Source organism: Eurosta solidaginis, chromosome 2, assembly GCF_040869045.1.
Source record: "Eurosta solidaginis isolate ZX-2024a chromosome 2, ASM4086904v1, whole genome shotgun sequence".
NCBI classification, from domain to species: Eukaryota; Metazoa; Arthropoda; class Insecta; order Diptera; family Tephritidae; genus Eurosta; species Eurosta solidaginis.
In genome coordinates this window covers 259,864,240-259,886,712 of record NC_090320.1, presented here as the reverse complement: position 1 = coordinate 259,886,712, position 22,473 = coordinate 259,864,240, and the positions used below count along the sequence as shown (strand labels likewise).

Genomic DNA, 22,473 nt, shown 5'->3' with positions numbered 1-22,473 from the left:
TGGAACTACCGGAACATAACCCTCCCCAAAACCTTCGAGGAATGGCTACAAGAAAAAGAACAAGAAGACCCGACGCTAGTGGACTAATAGCAGAGCGTACCATACCAATATCCTCAACTTCGGGGAGAGTTTTCGCGATTAGATGGCACATCAGTTTGCTCCAAAAAAAATTTAACAGGAAAAGATATTTGCGTATAACGTCGACTGTCCTGGAAAGTGATTAATCGGCCCTTGTACCTCCTAATGAAGACAGTCCGCAGAAAGAACTGGCAGTTGTAGTCGGAGCATCGCTGCGTAAACACAGCTAACAGACAACACACCCACAACACGCTCCAAACACGCCGACCTCTATTGGCCAACATGTGGTGAGCTAATTTAAAGCTTGTTTTATTTATATGGCCACTTAGAGACCAGTGGAGTAAGTTCGAGACGCAGGCCCCTCGCCGTCGCACGATCTTATTAGCATAGTTTACTTGCAAAACATTATGGCCCAAATAAAAGGTTCTGTATAGCTCTCATTTATCTGAGATCATTACACCACTATTTTACAAAAGGTTCTTTATAACTTCAGCCTTGGGTATACTTCCAGTGACAGGCATAATTGTCGTAATAAGCGACTAAAATCAACCGACCGGTACGCTCGAAGGTTCATAAAATTCGTTCCCGTGGCAGTCGCCCTATTACTAAAAAAGGCAGTACTGGAACGTACCGGATTCATGGCCGGAAAACCACTACCCATATCCGTAACACGTTTTAAGCCTTCGGGGAGTGTTATAGATGTAACAACAACAACACTTTTACATATCCCTGCCCCAGTTTCCATGGTCTGATAAGCAGTTACAGTTCATATATCGTTATGCACCATGGAAGGAGTGAAATAGCTATATCTTGTGAACAGCCTTTAAGGGTTGTTGTTGTTGTTGTGGCGATAAGGACACTCCCCGAAGGCCTTGGGAAGTATTATCGATGTTGATGGTCCTTTGCCGGATGTAGATCCGATACGTTCCGGTCACAAGCACATGAGACCTTCTAGGCCATCCCGCCCTCCACCCCCTAGAACCATGAGGGTCGCCACAGCCTTGGTTGTTAAAGAAACAGGATTCGCCACGGGTAGGTGAGGCTGATAATTGGGTTGGAGAAGTTATGTATTGCGCTGGCAACCCCTTGAAAGCGTTGCGCTACATAATCCCTTGAATCAATTTGGTATTTTAGTCGCGTCTTACGACAGGCATACCTTCCGCGGGTATATTCTAAGCCCACTAACCCGCCTGGGGGGAGCCTTTAGTGGTTCTAAGCTGTACAGTGCCCTCTTTTTATGGGATTTCGGCTATGATAGGAAGCAATAAAGCACTTATCACACATGATATGGTGCTGAACTTCCATTAACAAAATTGTGCCCTGTGTTGTCAAAATATATTCGAAAAGTCGCAAGACACTACTCCACATTTCATTTGGCATAAGGCGTGCTACCCGGAATCGGATCGATATTAGAAGACTGCAAGACTTCGCTAAGAACTCCATTTTCTTATATTTGGTATGCCTTGGGATATTCCTCGTGATGCTAAGGCGTGATACAAGCTCCTTCACGAGGCTATCCCTCATGGTATTTATAAAGAGTGGGATAACTTCCTTACCCCGCAGAAAAAAGGTCGCATTAATGGCGTTCACTACTGGCGATTTTTACCGCCCAAAGGATGGGCGATACCCGTCTGATCGCAACTTCAGCACAGAGGCTGTTTGCGAAGCATCAATATGACATTCCGAGTCCCGAACTGTCCCTAGCAGAATGTTTGCTTTGCTATAAGCTACTAGGATTAAGAGGAATGGTTTTTTTAAATTAAAACCCCTTTACTTTAATTTATATCTGAACTGACTGTATTTACCGTGCTTCCTTTTCTTTCTCATCCTTATTTTTCCCATCGGCGGTATCTTGAATATCCTCATCATCGAGAAGATCAACAATTTCATCCGCCACCAATACAACAGCCGATTTAGGATTTCGTGTAGCCGGCACCACCTTGCGACGTATGCCAGGAATTTTCGTTGGCGACAAACGCCTACCGCCCTCTTTGATTTTCTTGTCATCCTTCGCTGTGCTGCTCTGCAGAACCAATGTAATTTTATTAATCTCTTCCTCAACATCCAACTCTCCCACAGGCGTATCGGCTGCATGCTTGTTACGCGGCTGCACCACCACTTCTCTAACAATATTTTGATTCGGCACCTCTTCGGTGATGGTTAGCGCTGCTGATTTCTTATTACGTTGCTGTTGTTGTTGATGCTCCTGCGCTTTCTGCAATGATTTCTTCAAGGCACTACGTATTTGTTGTACTGAACCGCGTGACGAGGCTGGTGTGGCTACTGCAGCTGATGCTGCTACTGTCATATCCTTGCTGTTGTTAGTTTCCGATGCGACTTTTTGCAAAACGATTGCTTCGAGTAGCTGTTGGCCAAGTGCTGCTTTGCTAGTGGGTTGACGTCTATTGGAAGCGCTGCGGCTGCGTGTATTAGATCTGCCTTTACCGTTTGGGCCGCTAACAGTTGTTACATTGGATGTAGCTGCCAATGAAGTTACACTTGTTGCTGCTGTAGCAGTCTCAGTTATTGTGGTTTCGGTTGCTTTTGTAGAAATCGGTGCGCACACGACTGCTTCACTTGCTTGTGTCGTATTCGAGGGCGCTTGTGTGCCAATCGAGATAATGTTGGACGGATATTGTGTAGCGATTACGTTGAGGCTTTCAAACGAACGAGTTTTGGACAGTTTATTTTGCGGTGCAGCTGTGGGCACAATATTCGTAACGCTCGTTGAAGTCAAAGATGTTGGTGGTGCTGTTGTGACACTGCTCATCACATTGTCAACTTGTTGTGTAGATGGCGTCGTCGATGTTAGATCTTGTGCATTAATGGCAAGATTCATGCAAGCTGGAGAAGCTTGTATAACAGTTTTGCGTCGCTTGATGATTGGACGTGTTATAATGGGTTGCGGAATTTGTTGTTGTGGCATTGTGAAAACTATATTGCGTTCGCTTGGTGCATTTGTCGACGTACTACCAGCCAACGTAACATTTTCGGTTAAGGTAGTATTTTGCGAGTTTGTTGTCGTACTAACAATACCATCATCCGGTTCCATGAGTATAATATCATCGGTGTCGAATAAGAAATCAGAACCGCTAGCTGGTACTGTTATAATTGAGTTTGCACGCTGACGACGCGATCGAGGCTTTGCTTTCTGTTGCTGTTGTGCCTGATGCATGCGCGATAAAGCTACGCGCTGACGTTGCAGCAATGCCAGCAAAGCTTCATTAGAGCTCGAAGCGCTTAAACCGCTCAGCATACCCAAATGCGCAAAGAGTGAGGCTGGATCTAGATCGACACCAAAATCGGGTGCTGATTTGGAATTCAAATATTGCGAGGTGAGCGCCGAGTTAAGAGTTGCATAGTCATCGTTATTAAATACCGAAGTGCTTCGTCCACGCGTCGAAGACTTCCGTGGCTTTTTGGCTTGCACCGTCTTACCATCTCGAGTCTTTGCGGCATTACGCTTAAGCTTTTGCGAAGAATCGCTTCCTTTCACCACTGCCAAATCTGATGATTCAACGTCTTCGGCATCTGGACTAGCAGGCACCAATTGCACTGAGGTCTCTGCGGGCAGTTTATATGGCAAAGCTGAGGTTATACCCGCCACCTGCAGCTCTGTCTCTTTAGTTAGTGCTGCCGCCGCGGCAGCTGCAGCTGCTATTTGTTGCTGTTGTAATAATTGTGCTGCCTGCAAAACCGGACCCAAGTAAGGACCCATAATTTGTGTAAGATCTGCATCTTGCAGCAAATTTGGATCGGCCATTATGTTAGCGAAGCGTGAGTTACGTAAACGATTCAATTGATCTTCCATGGTATGTTTATTTACAGGCCATTTGAGCGCCTTCAAAATGAGCTTAAGTAAATCGAGATCTTTAATGACTTTCCCCAACAAAATATCATCTGGTATATTTGTTTTTGTATGTTGTGATAAATCGGTTGGTTCAGTTTGTGGTTCCTCGGAAAATACGAGGTCCAACACTTCCACCACCTCGGTTGGTGCACTAGATTGCGGTGGTGGGGGTAGGGGTGGTGGTGCTGGGGCTGCTTGCACTTGGTGCTTTTGCTGCTTTGTAGCCGCAATAATTATTTTCTCTGGCAGCGGATCAACTGTCACATCATCTTCGACCAATAACGTTGGCACCAGCGACGTTTCAACAACTTTTGGCGGTGGTGCTGGTGCTGTTAAATCCTGCCTCAGTTGTTGTTGCTGAGTCGGCGTTGCCTTGTGTGAGCTTTTAAGTAATGAAACCTGACCATCATTCGGCGGCTTACTATTAGACAATGTATTTTTCAAATTTCTACGTTTCTGATGTGAATTCGAGCTATTATTAACTGGTACTGGCGTGGTGATCTCGGTTACCGCTGCATTAGTTGTATTATTTTCAGCTAGTGTACTGCTTGGCCCAATCACATAACCACCGCTCGTGATTGTTGTTACCTGTTGCGGTCCATTTGGAAAAAAGTTGATGACGCCCGATGTGGGTTGATTCTTGCTCGGTGAAGGCCCGGTCGGTGCATTTGGGAAACACCGCTGCGCTATTGATTTAGGTGTGTAGCGTGTATCAATTGAGTTTTGTCGATGTCTCGATGCACTAATAATTTTGTGTTGTGTCTCGCGTGTAAGCGGGTCATTCACCGACACATTTACAATAACATCATCTTTGTGTGTGCATGCGGAGGATGGCGGTGGTGCGTGTGCTGGTGGTGGTGATGCATCAGCGTTTATCACTTGTGGTTCTTCTTTTTTACGCTCTCGCCGTTTTGGCCTTTCTGCCGGTGGCTGCATTGGTGGTGCATAATTTGTTGCTGGTGGTGTTGGTGTGGGTGTCGGTATGAATGATGGTGCACGTACCGGTACGGGTGCTGGGGGTGGAGCTGCAACAGAATTAGTAGCGGCGACCGTCGAAGTGCTATTTTCATTGCTACTTTCCGCTTGTTCGTAGGACTGAAAGCATTAAAGAAATTATGTAGTATGTTAGTCTTGTGGAGTCCCAATATTTGGTTGGTTTTACCTTGGTACTGAATATGAAATCACGAAACACTTTTTGTGTATGTTTAGCGATTTTTGATAGTGAAGCTGTGGCCTCGACTTGACGGAAGCACGCCTTGCACAAGACCTTCGGTAAAATATCATCGTCGGGAATCTGAAAAGAACAGAAAAGTGTTATTAAATATAGAGGTGTGGCATTTAACCTAGGAAGTAAAGGTGACTTATGTTGCGAACGGGGGACTTAAATGGGCAAGGCTTTCTTAAAAATGGTACTATAAATAAAGATTCAGTTGTTAATTTAATTACTTGGAGTTCCTCTTCTTTTCAATGATTGAATACCAGATAAGACGTAGCTTTACTTTCGACAAGTTCTTCAGAGGACCGGGGTCGCCTAGATTGAGCTACTTATGCCACATCATGGCAAGAGCTCAACATACTCTACACAGCTGCAGCAAAAGAAGTTAGGAACTATGTTGAGGCATGCCGGTAGTGCCTTGTAAACACACACTGGGACCGGGCACTTGCCATCATCTGACAAAGAGAAGACTGAAGGCGTTCAGCGTAGCTACGAATTTCCGAGATGATGCTTTGCTCCTGAACCAATATGTTTTTCAAGTGCGAAATCGGGCGAACGGGGCCTTCCTAACAATATTCCAGGCGGAAAAATTGTGGTTACTTGCCCCTATAGGATCTCAGGTCTACCCACAAGGAGGTACTTCACGTGACTTTGCTAACCTAGTTACTATGTGTAGGTAAATCAGGCGCATCAGGAATGACTAAAGGCTCATAAGTTTGAAGTGCTTCAAATATACTTGGGAACTTATTGTTGAATAGCCGAATAAAGTCACAATCTGGCTAGTTTCGGCTGAAATTTACCCGAGATAGGCGCGACGATTCGGAGACAGTTCGGAAAAAAATCTTAAAATTATACCGAAGACAATCCCGAAATGATGCCCAACACAATCTCGAAATAGTCGTCATAAGATCGCAAAGGTCTCCTAGTGATCAAACTCATCTCAAGATGAATAGTCTCGAAATCCCTTAAAAAATCCCGAAATGTTACAGAAATAGTTCCGAAAGCATCCGGTGATAGTCTCGAAAACTATTCCAAAGTGACACTGAAATATATCCCCGAAACAATCGCTAAATTAACTAAAAACAATCAAAAAATGTTCCTAAATGTTTGAAAGAGATCGGTGAGTACTCCCAACATTCTAAAAAACGGTCCCGAAATAATAAATTATAAAATGTGACGGTATCTCAAAGGGAGGTGCGCGGCAATGATAACTTTTCCAAAATAGAAAAGACACCGATCTATATGACCTATATACCAAACAAATATCATTGGTCCGGATAAAATACACTCAAAGTTATGAGTACAGATTTACTATGTGTCCCATCCCTGCAGCGAAAAGGAGGACAGTCACGCATAGCACGAGTTTCGCATTACATGTTAAATGACTACCTTCGAACTGGAGCCAATCAGATGCAGAGCCGGTTAGTTGGTAGCCACACTTGTATCGACATAGCCCTAGTCTAAGCTTATGAATGTCAATTAATTACTCAAAGGCATCTACTATTTCAGAACCGCTTACGAATGAATCAGTTTAGAATGCGTTCAAAAGGTCTGCGTAGGGGAACAATTGCCATGTCGTGGGACATCACAATGTTAAAAGTGTCAGCTAAAAGCATTGTCAGGGGACAAAATTAGAACTATTACCGTCTCTTAATGAGCTAGTTACGCACTGGTTCGGAACAATTGCGATACGCTGCAGGGATGCTTCATGTACGGATACTTTGCCAAAATCTCACATCACTCTTAAATTGTTTAGCATCGTGTAAGTACTTTATATAAAATGATGACATTGACATTGTAAAAGTGCAATACGTAGGTACATAACACAGAAATGAAATAAACGAAGATGCTGTGCCACATTTAAGCACTCCTAACCAGTTTTCAGTGAGAAGATAAATCTTGTGGACCGAAACAAGTGGGCTAGGAGACGATTTACACATAAACCGATGCAGATGTAGATGTATATACACACATATGTACGTACGTAAGTTCATACATATGTATGTACACCCCGTACAAATAAATATTACATCAATGTACATTAGGGTAAGAGCGTAAATTAAAAATTTTAAACGGTACTCGTATTATCAGAGTTGTTAAACCCCTATACACTTAAAGCCATGTTTTGCCATGAAGAATAGGCACAGATACAAATTCGAACTTTGAATATACGATTCATATGGAAGTGCAAAGTAATAGCACTTCCATATGAAGCCAAGGCACTTCGTTATGATATTCAAATTTACACTAACAAATTGACAACGAAAAATTTTTCAAAAATATTGTAGCACTAAGAAAAAATTGTATTCAAAATTTATTCATTATGGGGACCATCAAAATTCTTTAAACATTTAAAATAATTTTTTATACTCAGTTGAGCAGAGCTCACAGAGTATATTAACTTTGATTTGGATAACGGTTGGTTGTACAGGTACAAAGGAATCGAGATAGATATAGACTTCCATATATCAAAATCATCAGTATCGAAAAAAAATTTGATTGAGCCATGTCCGTCCATCCGTCCGCCCGTCCGTCTGTCCGTTAACACGATAACTTGAGTAAATTTTGAGGTATTTTGATGAAATTTTGTATGTAGGTTCCTGGGCACTCATCTCAGATCGTTATATATATAACCACGCCCACTTTTTCGATATCGAAAATTTCGAAAAACCGATAAAGTGCGATAATTCATTACCAAAGACGGATAAAGCGATGAAACTTGGTAGGTGAGTTGAACTTATGACGCAGAATAGAAAATTAGTAAAATTTTGGACAATGGGCGTGGCACCGCCCACTTTTAAAAGAAGGTAATTTAAAAGTTATGCAAGCTGTAATTTGGCAGTCGTTGAAGATATCATGATGAAATTTGACAGGAACGTTACATCTATTACTATATGTGTGCTAATAAAAATTAGCAAAATCGGATTACGAACACGCCCACTTAAAGAAAAAAACTTTTTTTTTTAAGTCAAATTCTAACAAAAAATTTAATATCTTTACAGTGCATATTAAATTATCTCAACATTCGACTCCAGTAATGATAAGGTGCAATAAAATACAAAAATAAAAGAAAATATCAAAATGGGCGTGGCTCCGCCCTTTTTCATTTAATTCCTCTAGAATACTTTTAATGCGAAATCGGTTGAAGCCACGCCCAGTTTTTATACACAGTCGACCGTCTGTCCCTCCGCTCGGCAGTTAACACGATAACTTGAGCAAAAATCGATACATCTTTACTAAACTCAGTTCACGTACTCTCTGAACTCACTTTATATTGGTGTAAAAATGGCCGAAATCCGACTATGACCACGTCCACTTTTTCGATATCGAAATTTACGAAAAATGAAAAAATTGCCATAATTCTATACCAAATACGAAAAAAGGGATGAAACATGGTAATTGGATTGGTTTATTGACGCAAAATATAACTTTAGAAAAAAACTTTCCAAAATGGGTGTGACACCTACCATATTAAGGAGAAGAAAATGAAAATGTTCTGCAGGCAGAAATCAAAAGCCCTTGGAATCTTGGCAGGAATACTGTTCGTGGTATTACATATATAAATAAATTAGCGGTACCCGACAAATAATGTTCTGGGTCACCCTGGTCCACATTTTGGTCAATATCTCGAAAACGCCTTCACATATACAACTACCACCACTCCCGTTTAAAATACTCATTAATACCTTTCGATTGATACCCATATCGTACAAACAAATTCTAGAGTCAGCCCTGGTCCACCTTTATGGCGATATCCCTAAATGGCGTCCACCCATAGAACTATGGCCTACTCCTTCTTAAAATACCCTTTAATACCTTACATTTGATACACATGTCATACAAACACATTCCAGGGTTACCCTAGGTTCATTTTCCTCCATGGTGATTTTCCCTTATTTTGTCTCCATAGCTCTCAGCTGAGTATATAATGTTCGGTTACACCCGAACTTAGCCTTCCTTACTTGTTTTTTTAAGCTTGTTTGTTTTAATGGTGTGTTCAATTTATACTTGTTATTAAGAATTCATGAGCTTAACACCGGCTTATAATAATTTAATATTCAATTATTATGTTTTTCTAAGAGAAATTGAAAAGAAATCTACATACACACAAATTAATAGAGGTAGAATGTCTCAGTTGTGTTGTCAGTGTAGAAATAAGATAAACTGAATTAAGCAAGTAGATAAATACGAGCAGGATAGCATAGTGGTTAAGGCAACTGCAGTTTCACCGTGTAATTCGCGGTTCAAATCTCGGTGAAACCTTTGATAACATTACGAAATTGCCTGACGATGAATTCGTGTCGGTTTTCGAAATGGTACCATCGCAATATGCCAGTAAATGTTTCTTTCTTCCTTTTTTTAATTTAGAAGTTTCAGTGTATATATAGTTTTGTATATGTATCATAATTTACACTTCAGTATAAACTTGGCAACTTAGCCACGATTATACTCCACTTGGCGCATACAAGCTGGCATCATAATCAGCGTTGAAATTTATTATTAAATAAATGTCAATTTGTATGACAAAATGTCAAAATGAAATGGAAACAAACAAGTGGCATCTCAAAATGTAAACGTCACTTAGAACTTACATAGAAAATCAAAATTCAACAGACTTCTAAGTCAAGTTAAGTGTTGCTAAGTTTCGAGTAATCAGTAAAATGCAATGTTCATTTAACAGAACTGTAAGTGACAGTTCTCAAGCCAAGTCAAGTCTATGCTAAGTATCAGTAATGTGCCCTTTAAAAACGAAAAGTTGTCCATTACTGATCAAATTGTTATCGACTTGTTGTAGATGTGTTAGCGAAAGTTATCGACCTATAAATAAAAAAATTATTGATTTGTTATCTTAAAGTTATCAAATAGATTTTTTATCGAAATAATTTTTTTGATTTGCTATCGGACTGTCATCAACTTGTTATCGATGGATCATCGGTTATGAAACAGATAATTACAAAATTTAATTAAATGGATGAAACATCTGTAACCTGTAGATAATAAATCGATTGCTAGACGATATCTTTAAAAAACGCAAGGCGCGATAACCTCCAAGGAAATTTTAGGCCGTTGTGCTAATTTTAATTTTTCCTACAAATTGGCGGGACGCGACCTACATGTTTTATTTCGACTCCGAACGACATCTACAAGGCTATCAATTTTCACTAAGAAGCTTTTCATGGCAGAAATACATTCGGAGTGTTTGCCAAGTCACTGAGACGGGCGACCCCGCTTGGAGAAACTTTTTTCTAAATTTCCGATGTTACTTCGCCCGGGGCTTCAACCCAGAATCTTCGGTGTGGTAGACGGAACACGCTATCACCACACCACGGCGGCCTGTATCGTTTGTTACCGGTAAGAAGCCGACAAAGCTCTTTCAAATGGCCTGAAATTTTTTCTTTCTGGTAAGGTTACTTCTGCTGTGGCTTAACTTCAACCGCTGGTTGAGCTCTAGTTAATTTAAAAACATAAGTTTTTTATACGTAAATCTGCGTGCTTAGACACTGATCTTCGACTACTTTGCACGCAAGCCTTTTTTCCTTATTATAATTTTTCGAACCAGCCCAAAATCCTAGTGAAACTTTTTACCTCTTTTTCAGCAGCTGGACAATTTTTTTTTTTAATTGGAGCTTTCAAATCGTGGTGTTAGTAAAAAGCGTCTCGTATTCATTTTTTCAATTTCGTTTATATTTACTAGCTTTTCGATAGTCCGGGTTTAAGTTCTAACATAGCAGCTTGTGTTAGAAAATGCCTCTTTGGTCTTGCAACGTGCTCAGTCAACTTGTTGCACTCGAAGTTCCTATGATCAGAAGACTGAATTAGTTGAAAATACTACACTCCAAACTTTCGCTTTCACAGAAGTCGAACAACCTCTCAGCCTAGTAGATACAGCATGGTTCACAGCTAACCGTTACTTCATGCTTTATTTTCATAGTATAAGTCCACAAATATGATATATTGGCATGTGGTTCTATACCCTTTCTTTCTAACTAATGTGCGTCTGACAGTCACTCACTCCAGCATTCACTAACGCTAAACCTCCATCGCTATAAATATCTTAAACAGTAAGATGTGTGCAGAAAAGTATGCAACATTTAGTAGGATATGATTACAAGGAATAACAGCCTAACAAATACTCTTAAGGGCCCATTACTGATACTTAGCATAGACTTGACTTGAATTGGCGTAACCTTGGCAACTTAGCCACGATTTTACTCCACTTAGCGCATACAATGTGGTATCATAATTAGCTTTGAAATTAATTTTTAAATAAATGTCAATTTGTATGACAATTTGTATGTTAAAATGAAATGGAAACAAACATTTCAAAATGTAAACGTCACTTAGAACTTACATAGAAAATCAAAATTGAACAGACTTTTAAGTCAAGTTAAGTGTTGCTAAGTTTCGAGTAATCAGTAACATACAATGTTTATTTAACAGAACTGTAAGTGACAGTTCTCAAGTAAAGTCAAGTCTATGCGAAGTATGAATAATGGGCTCTTTAGTCGGGACTTAGGCGGTTGTTCTTTATGACCATATAAATGTTGCACACTTTTCTGAGCACTTGATACTGTTTCAGATTTTTTGGCGATGGAGTTTTAGCGTTAGCGAATGTTAGGGGACGGGCTGCTGCTCTGCGAACGACACAGGGATACAAAGAATCGCTAAAAAAGTAGTATTTAGAAATTTGGAAAAAAATATAAAAGATTTTTGGACAAAATCAGGGATGCACCTTATCGTTAAGCTAATCGTTTATCAAAAAATTTCCACCGTTTCCGTTGAAACACTTCGAAATATTATCGATAAAGAAATTGTCAAGATAAATTGTATCTCGTTTTTAACCGAAACGAAAAGCTTTCGTTAACGTTAAAAACGTTAACAAAAACGTGATACTTTATGTTTGAATTGTGCTGGCAATGCTATAGCCATGGTGAAGCCGTAAGGTGGTAACAACGAGCGCACATACACACACAAACTCCCAGGCATGCTTAACAAACGAAACGATATCATTTCGTTACGATAATTAACGTTAATAAACGAAACAAGGTCATTTCGTTTCGTTTATTAACGTTTATGACGTCAAATTAACGAAATGATTTTGTTTCGTTTTCTGCCATATCAAAACGAAATCAAATCGTTTATGTTGATTATTACTTTCAAACTATGCTGGCAAAGCTGATTGATGGCGGAGTCATTAAAGGTGAAAGCATTAGCCAAGCTGATTGCAACTTTTCTCATGAATTTTGACAGTACGAACATTTCTCAGAGTATTTTTGACATTACCACCAACGAATTACACAAACAAATTACATGGAGTTTGTGTGTATGTCCGCTCGCTGTTACCACCTTACGGCTTCACCATGGCTATAGCATTGCCAGCACAATTCAAACATAAAGTATCACGTTTTTGTTAACGTTTTTAACGTTAACGAAAGCTTTTCGTTTCGGTTAAAAACGAGATACAATTTATCTTGATAATTTCTTTATCGATAATATTTCGAAGTGTTTCAACAGAAACGGTGGAAATTTTTTGATAAACGATTAGCTCAACGTTAAGGTGCATCCCTGCAAACTCCATATAATTTGTTTGTGTAATTCGTTGGTGGTAATGTCAAAAACACTCTGAGAAATGTTCGTACTGTCAAAATTCATGAGAAAAGTTGCAATCAGCTTGGCTATTGCTTTCACCTTTAATGACTCCGCCATCAATCAGCTTTGCCAACATAGTTTGAAATTAATAATCAACATAAACGATTTGATTCCGTTTTGATATGGCAGAAAACGAAACGAAATCATTTCGTTAATTTGACGTTCTTAACGTTAATAAACGAAACGAAATGACTTTGTTTCGTTTATTAACGTTAATTATCGTAACGAAATGATATCGGTTAGTTGGTTAAGCATGCCTGGATAAAATATTTCAAAGACTATCACTTTTTAAATATTTCTCTTCAGCAACCATGCATTTTTTCTTTTGCTCTAAATGAAAAAAACTCTGGTTGAATCGCATCCGCAAATGGTAGAACACGTATTTCGATCAGCTGTGAACGAACAGCCGAAACATATTTTATTTGGAAATCTTGGCAATGGTTATAACCACAAATCATCTACCCAGATTGCGCATTCAAGAGTTCAAAATTGCTTCGTTCTGGACATCTACGTCACAGTTGACCCTTGAGCGAACAGCTAATATGCTGTTCTATAGTTTTTCATACAAAATACAAGAGAATTTAACCAACAATCACACCCAGAAACCAGGCTATATATTTCCGAAGGTTTATGATACGCTGAATCCAAATCTGGCCTCAGAATTGCTCTATCAGCTCTGGTTTATTCTAACCTGAACACCGTTTTTGCCCATATTTGAGGTTACGTATGTAGCATTGCAGATGTTTTCTTTCACCAAAATTAAAGGATGGCATCTTTAAATACAAGTCTTCTTCTTTCAATTGGCGTTTAGTTTGCTCAAATATAATTTTTTTCGCTGAGATATCTCATTTTGAAATGTTCATCTTTCTAAATTTTCCTACACCTAGGGGTCAGGCCCTAACCGTTAGGGGATACGGGATTTGCTGGGTTAACAGTTAAGTTGGTTAGCCCACTTGTGGTGTGAGATATCTAGATAAATAAGACTTATTTTAAGAAAAATATGCGAGTAAAAGCTGTCCCCAGGGTTAAGTGGGTTAGCCTGCTTGCGGTATGATAGGGGTGGTTTCAAGGGGTTAGGGCTGTGTGTGACTCGGTACCCGAGGGCTAGATAGTGTAGGGGTGTGGTGAGTTAGCACACTTATGGTGTGAGACAAAATTTTAAGAAAAATAAGACTCAATTCAAGAAAATTAGTGATCGACTATATCATGTCTACGTTATCTCAATCGATTTTCAGGTGTAGGAAAATTTGGAAACATGAAAATTTCAAATCTATCATATCTCAGCAAAAGAAAATGATATTTGAGCAAACTCAACGCCATTTGAGAGAAGTAGACTTGTGTTTAAAGATGCTATCCTTTAATTTTGGTGAAAGAAAACATCTGCAAGGCTACATAACCTCAAATATGGACAAAAACGGTGGTTTTTGTACTTTTTGTATACATATCTCGAAAACCAGAGCTGATAGAGCAATTCTGACGAGAGATTTGGATTCAGCGCATCATAAACCTTCGGAAATATATAGGCTAGTTTCTGGGTCTAAGATGCTGTCTGCCTGTGTAATTGTTTAACTAAAAGTTTTTTAACCGTAAATGTATCGCAAAATTGTATCGTTCTTATCGGTCAACTCTAATTTTAACATATCTAAACACTATTTGCTAAACGTTGTGTGTGTTTTTGAGCTTGATTGAAGAAGCGAGATGAGTGTAAAACCAGGAAAGTATTGGAATCCAGCTATAGTGGTAAAGCTATCGAAGAGGCTGCAAAACGACTTAAGCTTAATCATGAAGATGGAGACAAAATTCAGCCACGGCTGCACGTCCATTCACGTTGAAAGTATTTGGAGAAACGTAAAAAGAATAAAGTTGCTGAATTAGAGGCAGACCTTTTAGATGATGAATATTCATTTGATGATAAAAAGTAAGTCTTAATAGAATTGTACATTTATTCAATCGATTTACTATACCATGTTACAGTATATCCACACGAGAACGCGAGGAAAGGGAATACAAAAAAAAATGCCCTTTTCATCATACTACACAACCATTCAGTGAAGCATTAAGGAGCTTAATACAGGATTATGATCTACTATTAGCCCTGTTGCAATCAGAACTGAATACTGGGAATTTGATGCTACATAAAATATTATTCTACGTCCAAACCACTCTAAATACAATGGACGTTTTGGCTGGTGCAGTTACGGATATTTTAGAGTAAGAGTTACGTGGCGGCCAAGCTCTGACACTACCCTTCAATAAAATCAGTGCTTTGAAAGGTGATGAGGATTCACAAAAGTTTGTCATACAATTGACGCCATTAGCAGCTGTGCCTTATACGGAAATTTTACTGTTATGGGTACAAAAAGGCATCATTTGCGATCCCCAAAAAGAATTTTTGGTCGAAGACAACGAAGTTATACGACGGGAAGAGTTGCCTGAACATTATTCAGCCGACTATTAGGAGAAGCGTTAAACAATATGAGTAAGACGTATCGTGTTTATATAATAAGACTATTTATATATTTTAATAAGACTATTTATTTGAATAACTGTATTTGAACTTATTTATTTATTTTTTATAATTAAAATAAAGAATCTCTAAGTATTTTTCTCGAAGCTGAGTCACTATCACTGGATTGGGAAGCCACTACTGATCCTTAGGAAAATGGAAACATTTCCATTTGTTTTCACTGTATTTATTGTTGTTGTTATTACACCCAAACACAGTACAACGCATTATTAATATCATTATTTAATTAAAACTCTCACAAATAACACCAAATATGTGTATAAAAAAGCGCGGCTAAACGAAAAGGGTCAATTCATACCTCATCAAAACAGTTGATCTAATGTTCCATACGTATTGCGTTATTATACTCAGAGTGATTTGCACACAGAGTATATTAACTTTGATTGGGTAACGGTCGGGTAACGGTTGGTTGTACAGGTATAAAGGAATCGAGATAGACATAGACTTCCATATATCAAAATCATTAGTATCGAAAATTATTTGATTGAGCCATGTCCGTCCGTCCGTCTGTCCGTTAACACGTTAACTTGAGTAAATATTGAGATATCTTTACCAAACAAAAATACACGAGCTTATCTGGACCGAGAATAGATTGGTATTGAAAATAAGCGAAGTCAGATGATAACCACGCCCACTTTTTGTATATATAAGAAACACAAAAAACCGGATTATTTAGTAAATAATACACCTAGAATGTTGAAATTTGACGTGTGGACTGATATTGAGACTCTTGATAAAAATTTGAAAAAATGTTTTAAAATGTGCGTGGTGGCACCGCCCACTTGTGATAAAATCAATTTTACAAATATTATTAATCATAAATCAAAAATCGATAAACCTATCGTAACAAAATTCGGCAGAGAGGTTGCCTTTACTATACGGAATACTTTGAAGAAAAATTAACGAAATCGGTTAAAGACCACGCCCACTTTTATATAAAAGATTTTTAAAAGGGTCGTGGACGAATAAAATAAGCTATATCTTTGCAAAAAAAAAAGGTTTATATCAATGGTATTTCATTTCCCAAGTGTATTTATAACAATAAATAGGAAAAACTTCAAATTTTAAAAACTGGGCGTGGCACCGCCCGTTTTATGACTAATCAATTTTCCATGTTTCGGGAGCCATAACTCGAAGAAAAATTAACATATCGTAATGAAATTGTGTACAGATATTTTCCTTATAGCAGAAAATATTTCTAGTAAAAATGGACGGGCTCGGTTAAAGACCACGACAACTTAGATATAAAACAAATTTAAAAGTGTCGTAGACTAGAATAATGAGCTATAACTTACTACTTAGCAAAAAATTGTTTTGAATCAATGATATTTTACTTATCAAGTTTTATTGTAAGAGGAAATGGGGAGAAATTTTTTTTAAACGGGCGGTGCCACGTGTTATATGGAAAAGTAATTTACCTGAAATTAAATGTACAATGGAAGCTCACGCTGAGTATATAATGTTCGGTTACACCCGAACATAGACACCTTTACTTGTTCTATTTGAGTTAGTTGTTCCGTTAAAATGTCTAGCTTAGTCATAAATTAAAACATATAATTCACATAAATTGTTACTTGGTTTGTTGATAAAAGACTCGTTGTCTTAATGTACTAATAATGATTGTTAAATAAATAAATATATTTAATTTTTTTTTTTTTTAATGACAACTACCACGCAAGGTGGTACGGATGATGAATCTTTAAGTGTTCATACTGTTTATTGTTATTTGTAGCCCCTGATGATGCTGGAATATTCAGCGAAACGTTGGGCAAGAAGGTGAAATAAAGCGTTTATTTGCACCAAACATAATTAGGTCACGATCCTTACTAATAAATATATTTCATTTTATTTTCGTGAAAAAACTGTAGTATGGAATCATACATTTGAGTTCAGTTAAAGAATCATAAGTTTTTAATTAAATTTGTTCAACTTAAGTAATAAAACTTTTTGCTTTATGAAAAATTCCCTCTTTTGCTTAGTACGCTATGATTCTCGAGTTGAGCCACTGTTTCGAAAATACTCTTGAGAGTTTAGAAGTATGCCTATTTATCAACATGAGCTCTAATGGTACTCAATCCCAAATGCTTGTTGGGTATATTCGACGCCATTTCGAACGAACGGAAATCACCGATAGGTTAACTAGAGTTTAACCCAGCCAGATCGGCCGCTTAATCTCAGCTTAAACTTCAGTTAAACTAGACTGAAAAAGTGCAGAATAAGTTTAAGGGTAGTTTAACTGACAAACTGAGTTGAACACGCACTGAAAAACCGTGCATAAAACAGTAAGAAGTGCGCAGAAAAGTATGCAATATTTAGTAGGATATGATTACAACGAATAAGAGCCTAACACATACGTGGCTTAGGCGGTTAATCCTTATGACCTGCTACTAAATGTTGCACTTTTCTATGCACTTTATACTGTTTTAGATTTTTTGGCCATGAAGTTTTAGCGTTAGCGAATTTTGGAATTTGGGGCACGGCTGCCGCACTGCGAACGACACAGGAATGCAAAGAATCGCTAAAAAAGTAGTGAATTTCTTGATTTTTTCTAAAAAGTTTACAGTGAAGGTGTATTTAGAAATTTGGAAAAATAAAACTGTCGCTAAACCTGAAATATAAAAGATTTTACGATGAAATATTTCAAAGATTTTATCACTTTTAAAATATTTCTCTGCAGCAACCATGCTTTTTTCTTTTGCTCTAAATGAATACAACTCTGGGTGAATCGCCTTCGAAAACGGTAGAAGAACACGCATTTCGATCAGCTGTGCACGGCTGTGAACGAACAGCCGATACATATTTTAGTTGGAATTCTTGACAATGGGTATAACGTCCGAATGACATTTTCGAAATTTTAATAGCACCTAAAAGCATTTCAAAGATGAATGAATTGACTGCCTATTTTAAGGCGCCCATGACATTCAATATTCCTTGTTCATACTGAAGTTTCGGCTTACTCAAAAGGCGATACCGACTGTGGAATTCAGATTTATGCATGTATAAACGTACTTAAGCCGGCTGTAGAGGGGGTTAAGTTAGTTGTTCACTATTACCTATCACGAAAAATATATTAGGAAGGTCCATACCTACTCCACAATTAATCTGATCTGTAGTTTTATATGTACATATATTATTGTCAACATACATACATGCAACATATAAACGTAGTAGTGCATATGCTAATTTTGGATCACGTCAAAAGGCACTCATACAAGAAGACAATATAATCATCACCGAATATATATGTTAGCACAATCGCATTCAACTTTTAAAAGCTTTAGATGACAAAGTAAGCAAAACCATAAAGTGTACCCCGCACTACAACGTCTCTTTCAATAGAAATGAAATATAGCTTTACATATGTATGTATGTGTGTATATATTAATCAGCTTTTCAATGAACTCACGTGCTTCACTTCCATCCATGGGTATGTGCAGTCGCGATAACGCTTTGTTAAGTGAGCGTGTTTATGACATTTTGTTTTAATGTATGCGTGTCGGCATTTGTTTGGATTTGTACGGCGAAAATTTTCTTACACATCGTAAACGCAAACACAAATACATATGAAATGGCCAACACAACCACATTACACAGTTTTACAGGCTTTTTCTTTTGTGGTATGGTTTTGTTGTTGACGTAATTTGTTTTTAGCGACATTCCACTGTGGGGCAGTTGTGTTAGTTGGATGGGTAAAAGTTCGAATTAGGAAACGTTTGTACTAATGTGAGAAGGTTGCTCATACGACCCGTCTAACGGGTGTCTAAATAATACCCACACCATTGGGCCTAAATAAAATAAACGACGAACCGTTTATTGGCTGTTTGTCACAGTGCACCGCAATTGCTCTGAAGAGTAGCGACTTCCGAAACGAATCTATCACCATTTTCAGTTGTAAATGACAAAGCGTCAGTTGAATTAATGTTAGGCAATTTTAAATTATAACCGTCAAATTTAAATGCAAAAGTGTTATATGGAAATAAAAATATCCAATTGTGTATCGACTGTTGAGTACAATATCACCCTAACTCGACTGTCGTTGCGAGAACGCCCTATCTCAGAGGTCGATTGAAGAATGCCCTATCTCAGATTTTGTTTCAAAAACGCCTTATCTGAGCTAGGTTAGATTATGTTGAGGTGGCTGCCCGTCCTACCAGGTCCTTGACATCACCACAACCTGGCTCAGATTATCTAGAAATGGAGCACGCAGAAAGCGCTGACGTGCTACGCTTAGTGCCGGGCAGTTGCAGATGAGGTGAACCACCGTTTCCTCCTCCTCATCCTCTTTACAACTCCTGCAGCATCGACGATAAGGCGCTCCTAACCTTTGTGCAGGCCCAACTATAAGGCAATGACCAGTTGGTAACCCCGCAAGTGTGAAAATTGTCCTGCTTACAGTTGTACACGTGACGGGATCTTTTAGGATCCCATTTTGGCCAGGTTTCCTTCGATATTCGACACCGTGGTGTTTGTGGCCATCTTTCGTCGGATTGACGGTGGATGTGTTATTTTAGCATTAGCTTGCATGTGGCCATGGGCATACCTAAGCATTGTTGGTCGGGAAGAATCTGTCTGGTTGTACCCAGCCTAGCGAATTCATCTGCAATGCAGTTTCCCTCGATGTCCCTATGACCAGGGACCCATGTGAGGTTCTGTTGGGCCATGTCTTGAAGAGATTGGTGGCAGTTAAGTGCTAGTTCAGAATTGAACGAGTAGAAGCCAAGAGATTTTATGGCAGCCTAGCTGTCGCTGAAAATAAAGATTTCTTTGTCGACATTGTGTGTCCCTATCCTAGCTGCGGCTTCCATGATGGCTGAAACTTCTTCTTGGAATACACTGAAGGAGAGCTGGAGGTCAAGGTCCCTTGATTATACTCAACCTCCAAGCCTACCGTTTAGCTTGGAGCCGTCCGCGTATGGAAATGCTGCTGTCAATAGCAAGGCACCTATCCGACTCCGTCCAGTTATCCCTACTGGGAATGTATATCTTAAAGTTGGTTTCCGCACAGCGATCCGTGCTAGGAGGCAGAAAACTGTATTTGTTTATTATATTACTGTGTCCTGTTGTTCCAATACGACAACTCCCTTAGGCGGAGGACTGACGTTGTCGCCGCTCGATAACCTGATCCAATGGAAGGATGTCAAGAATGACCTGCAGCGTTATCTGAGCTAAAACTTAATACATTTTGACATTAGCTGGAGTGAGATAGGACGTTTCTTTAACCGAATTCTGAGATGCGGCTTTTGGAAAAAGTTCTCAAATAAAATTTAAAATTTACTATTCTCATTACCATTTTTGCCGCTTTTAAAATACAACCTAATTTTTTTAAATTTTAGACCGCCTGCATTAAAGCATTTTTCAGCCATATTTTTAATTTCTTTGATTGAACTTTGGGCACAAGAGCAGTTAAACTGACCCACGGTACACTAGCTAGCAAAATAGAAAATATAAACGTTGTGGTGTCATGGTATTTTAAATCGTACATTTTTATGGGTTTTACACAGTTCTTTCCTTCCTGTTATATTTAATAAAGCTTCACATGCGCAAACTTCAACTTTAATCGGTCACACAGACACAAGAAAAGGTCGCCACTATAATCGCTTGTCAAAAAATAGTTTTGATTGACAGAAAAATATACCCAGTTTCCAGTCCAGATATAACCGAATTTCACACAGAGAGTTAATGAAATAATTAGTCAAGTTTTCTTTATTAAAGGCCTTATAAGCTCAATATTCCATACAAATTACGATCAAAAATGAATCATTATGGGTATTCTCTCTGTCTAGAAACATAATAAAATATTTATGTATGTTTGTACTTTATATATGTTTGTTTAATGGTGTGTTCAGTTTATACTTATATTTAAGAATTCATGAGCTTAACACCGGCTTATAATAATTGAATATTCAATTATTATGTTTTTCTAAGAGAAATTGAAAAGAAATCTACATACACACAAATTAATAGAGGCAGAATGTCTCAGTTGTGTTGTCAGTGTAGAAATAAGATAAACTGAATTAAGCAAATAGACAAATACAAGCAGGATAGCCTAGTGGTTAAGGCAACTGCAGTTTCACCGTGTAATTCGCGGTTCGAATCTCGGTGAAACCTTTGATAACATTACGAAATTGCCTGACGATGAATTCGTGGCGGTTTTCGAAATGGTACCATCGCAATATGCCAGTAAATGTTTCTTTCTTTTCAGTTTCTCTTAGAAAACATAATAATTGAAATTCAATTATTATAAGCCGGTGTTAAGCTCATGAATTCTTAAATATAAGAATAAAATACTTTGTTTACGGTTTCTACATTTTCCATACTTAAAACCATGAATAGTTGATTTATTCAATTTATAATTGTTGAAACAAAGGTCTTCATTCTGTATTGCGAAAGACAGTTAAGGCGAACGATTCGCCTCCAAACGATTTTATATAGCAATGGTATTCTCCATCACGTTTCTTACTTTATGTCAAAAAGGAAGGCGGAAGCAGTTGTCAAATGATATCATTAGCCGTGTTTTTTTTTACACGTAAACGTCTATACGCTTGAACATTATATGGGCTGCTAAGCGTCAAACTTTAAATACACCTCTGAAATTGCTGCGCATGTAATGTGTTCTACTAAATTTCAATACGCATTATACTCAGATTTAACTGAAATATGTAATTATGTTTCACCCTCTACACTAATTCTATGTATCCTATGTGTGTCCACAATTCATCGCAACTGATTTAGCTATATGTTATACCCTATCGCCATCAGAGGGTTGTGTCCCCGCTTTTTGGTACACCCTGTGGCTGTAGCTAGTTATTTAACCACTGCCGCTAGATGGGTCTCCTAAGCATTATCTAAGCGAGGATAGGCGTTTTTTTTTTATGCGCAAACGTAAACGTATACGCGTGTATAAAAAAACACGGCTATTGTAAATCTTACCAAGTAGCGCAGCTAACAGCTGATCACACGCACAGTTCTCGACTCAGCTTCAAAATAAAGCTTTAGATTATTTAGCTCAAATTTTAAAGTGAGATAATCCTTACGAATTTATGTATATAGAATACATAAGGCGTTTTTGTTGTTATTAAAACAATATTTTTATTTATATTAAAGCTTTTATCATTTTTTTTAACTTTGAAAAAACTCCGAACACCATTCCTT

At 38.3% G+C, this 22,473-nt stretch overlaps 1 protein-coding gene across 8 annotated transcripts in view; it reads right to left on the bottom strand.

The window, feature by feature from the left end:
- Positions 1-22,473, bottom strand: part of dbr (debra) — a 60,524-nt gene that overhangs the window by 5,787 nt on the left and 32,264 nt on the right. For all 8 annotated transcript variants that reach the window (XM_067767745.1, XM_067767744.1, XM_067767746.1 and 5 more), the window contains exons 3-4: positions 5,091-5,222; positions 1,884-5,023 (exon numbers count right to left, since the gene is read on the bottom strand). In XM_067767745.1, the coding sequence (XP_067623846.1) occupies positions 1,884-5,023; positions 5,091-5,222 (3,272 nt within the window). The remainder of the gene's footprint in view (positions 1-1,883; positions 5,024-5,090; positions 5,223-22,473) is intronic.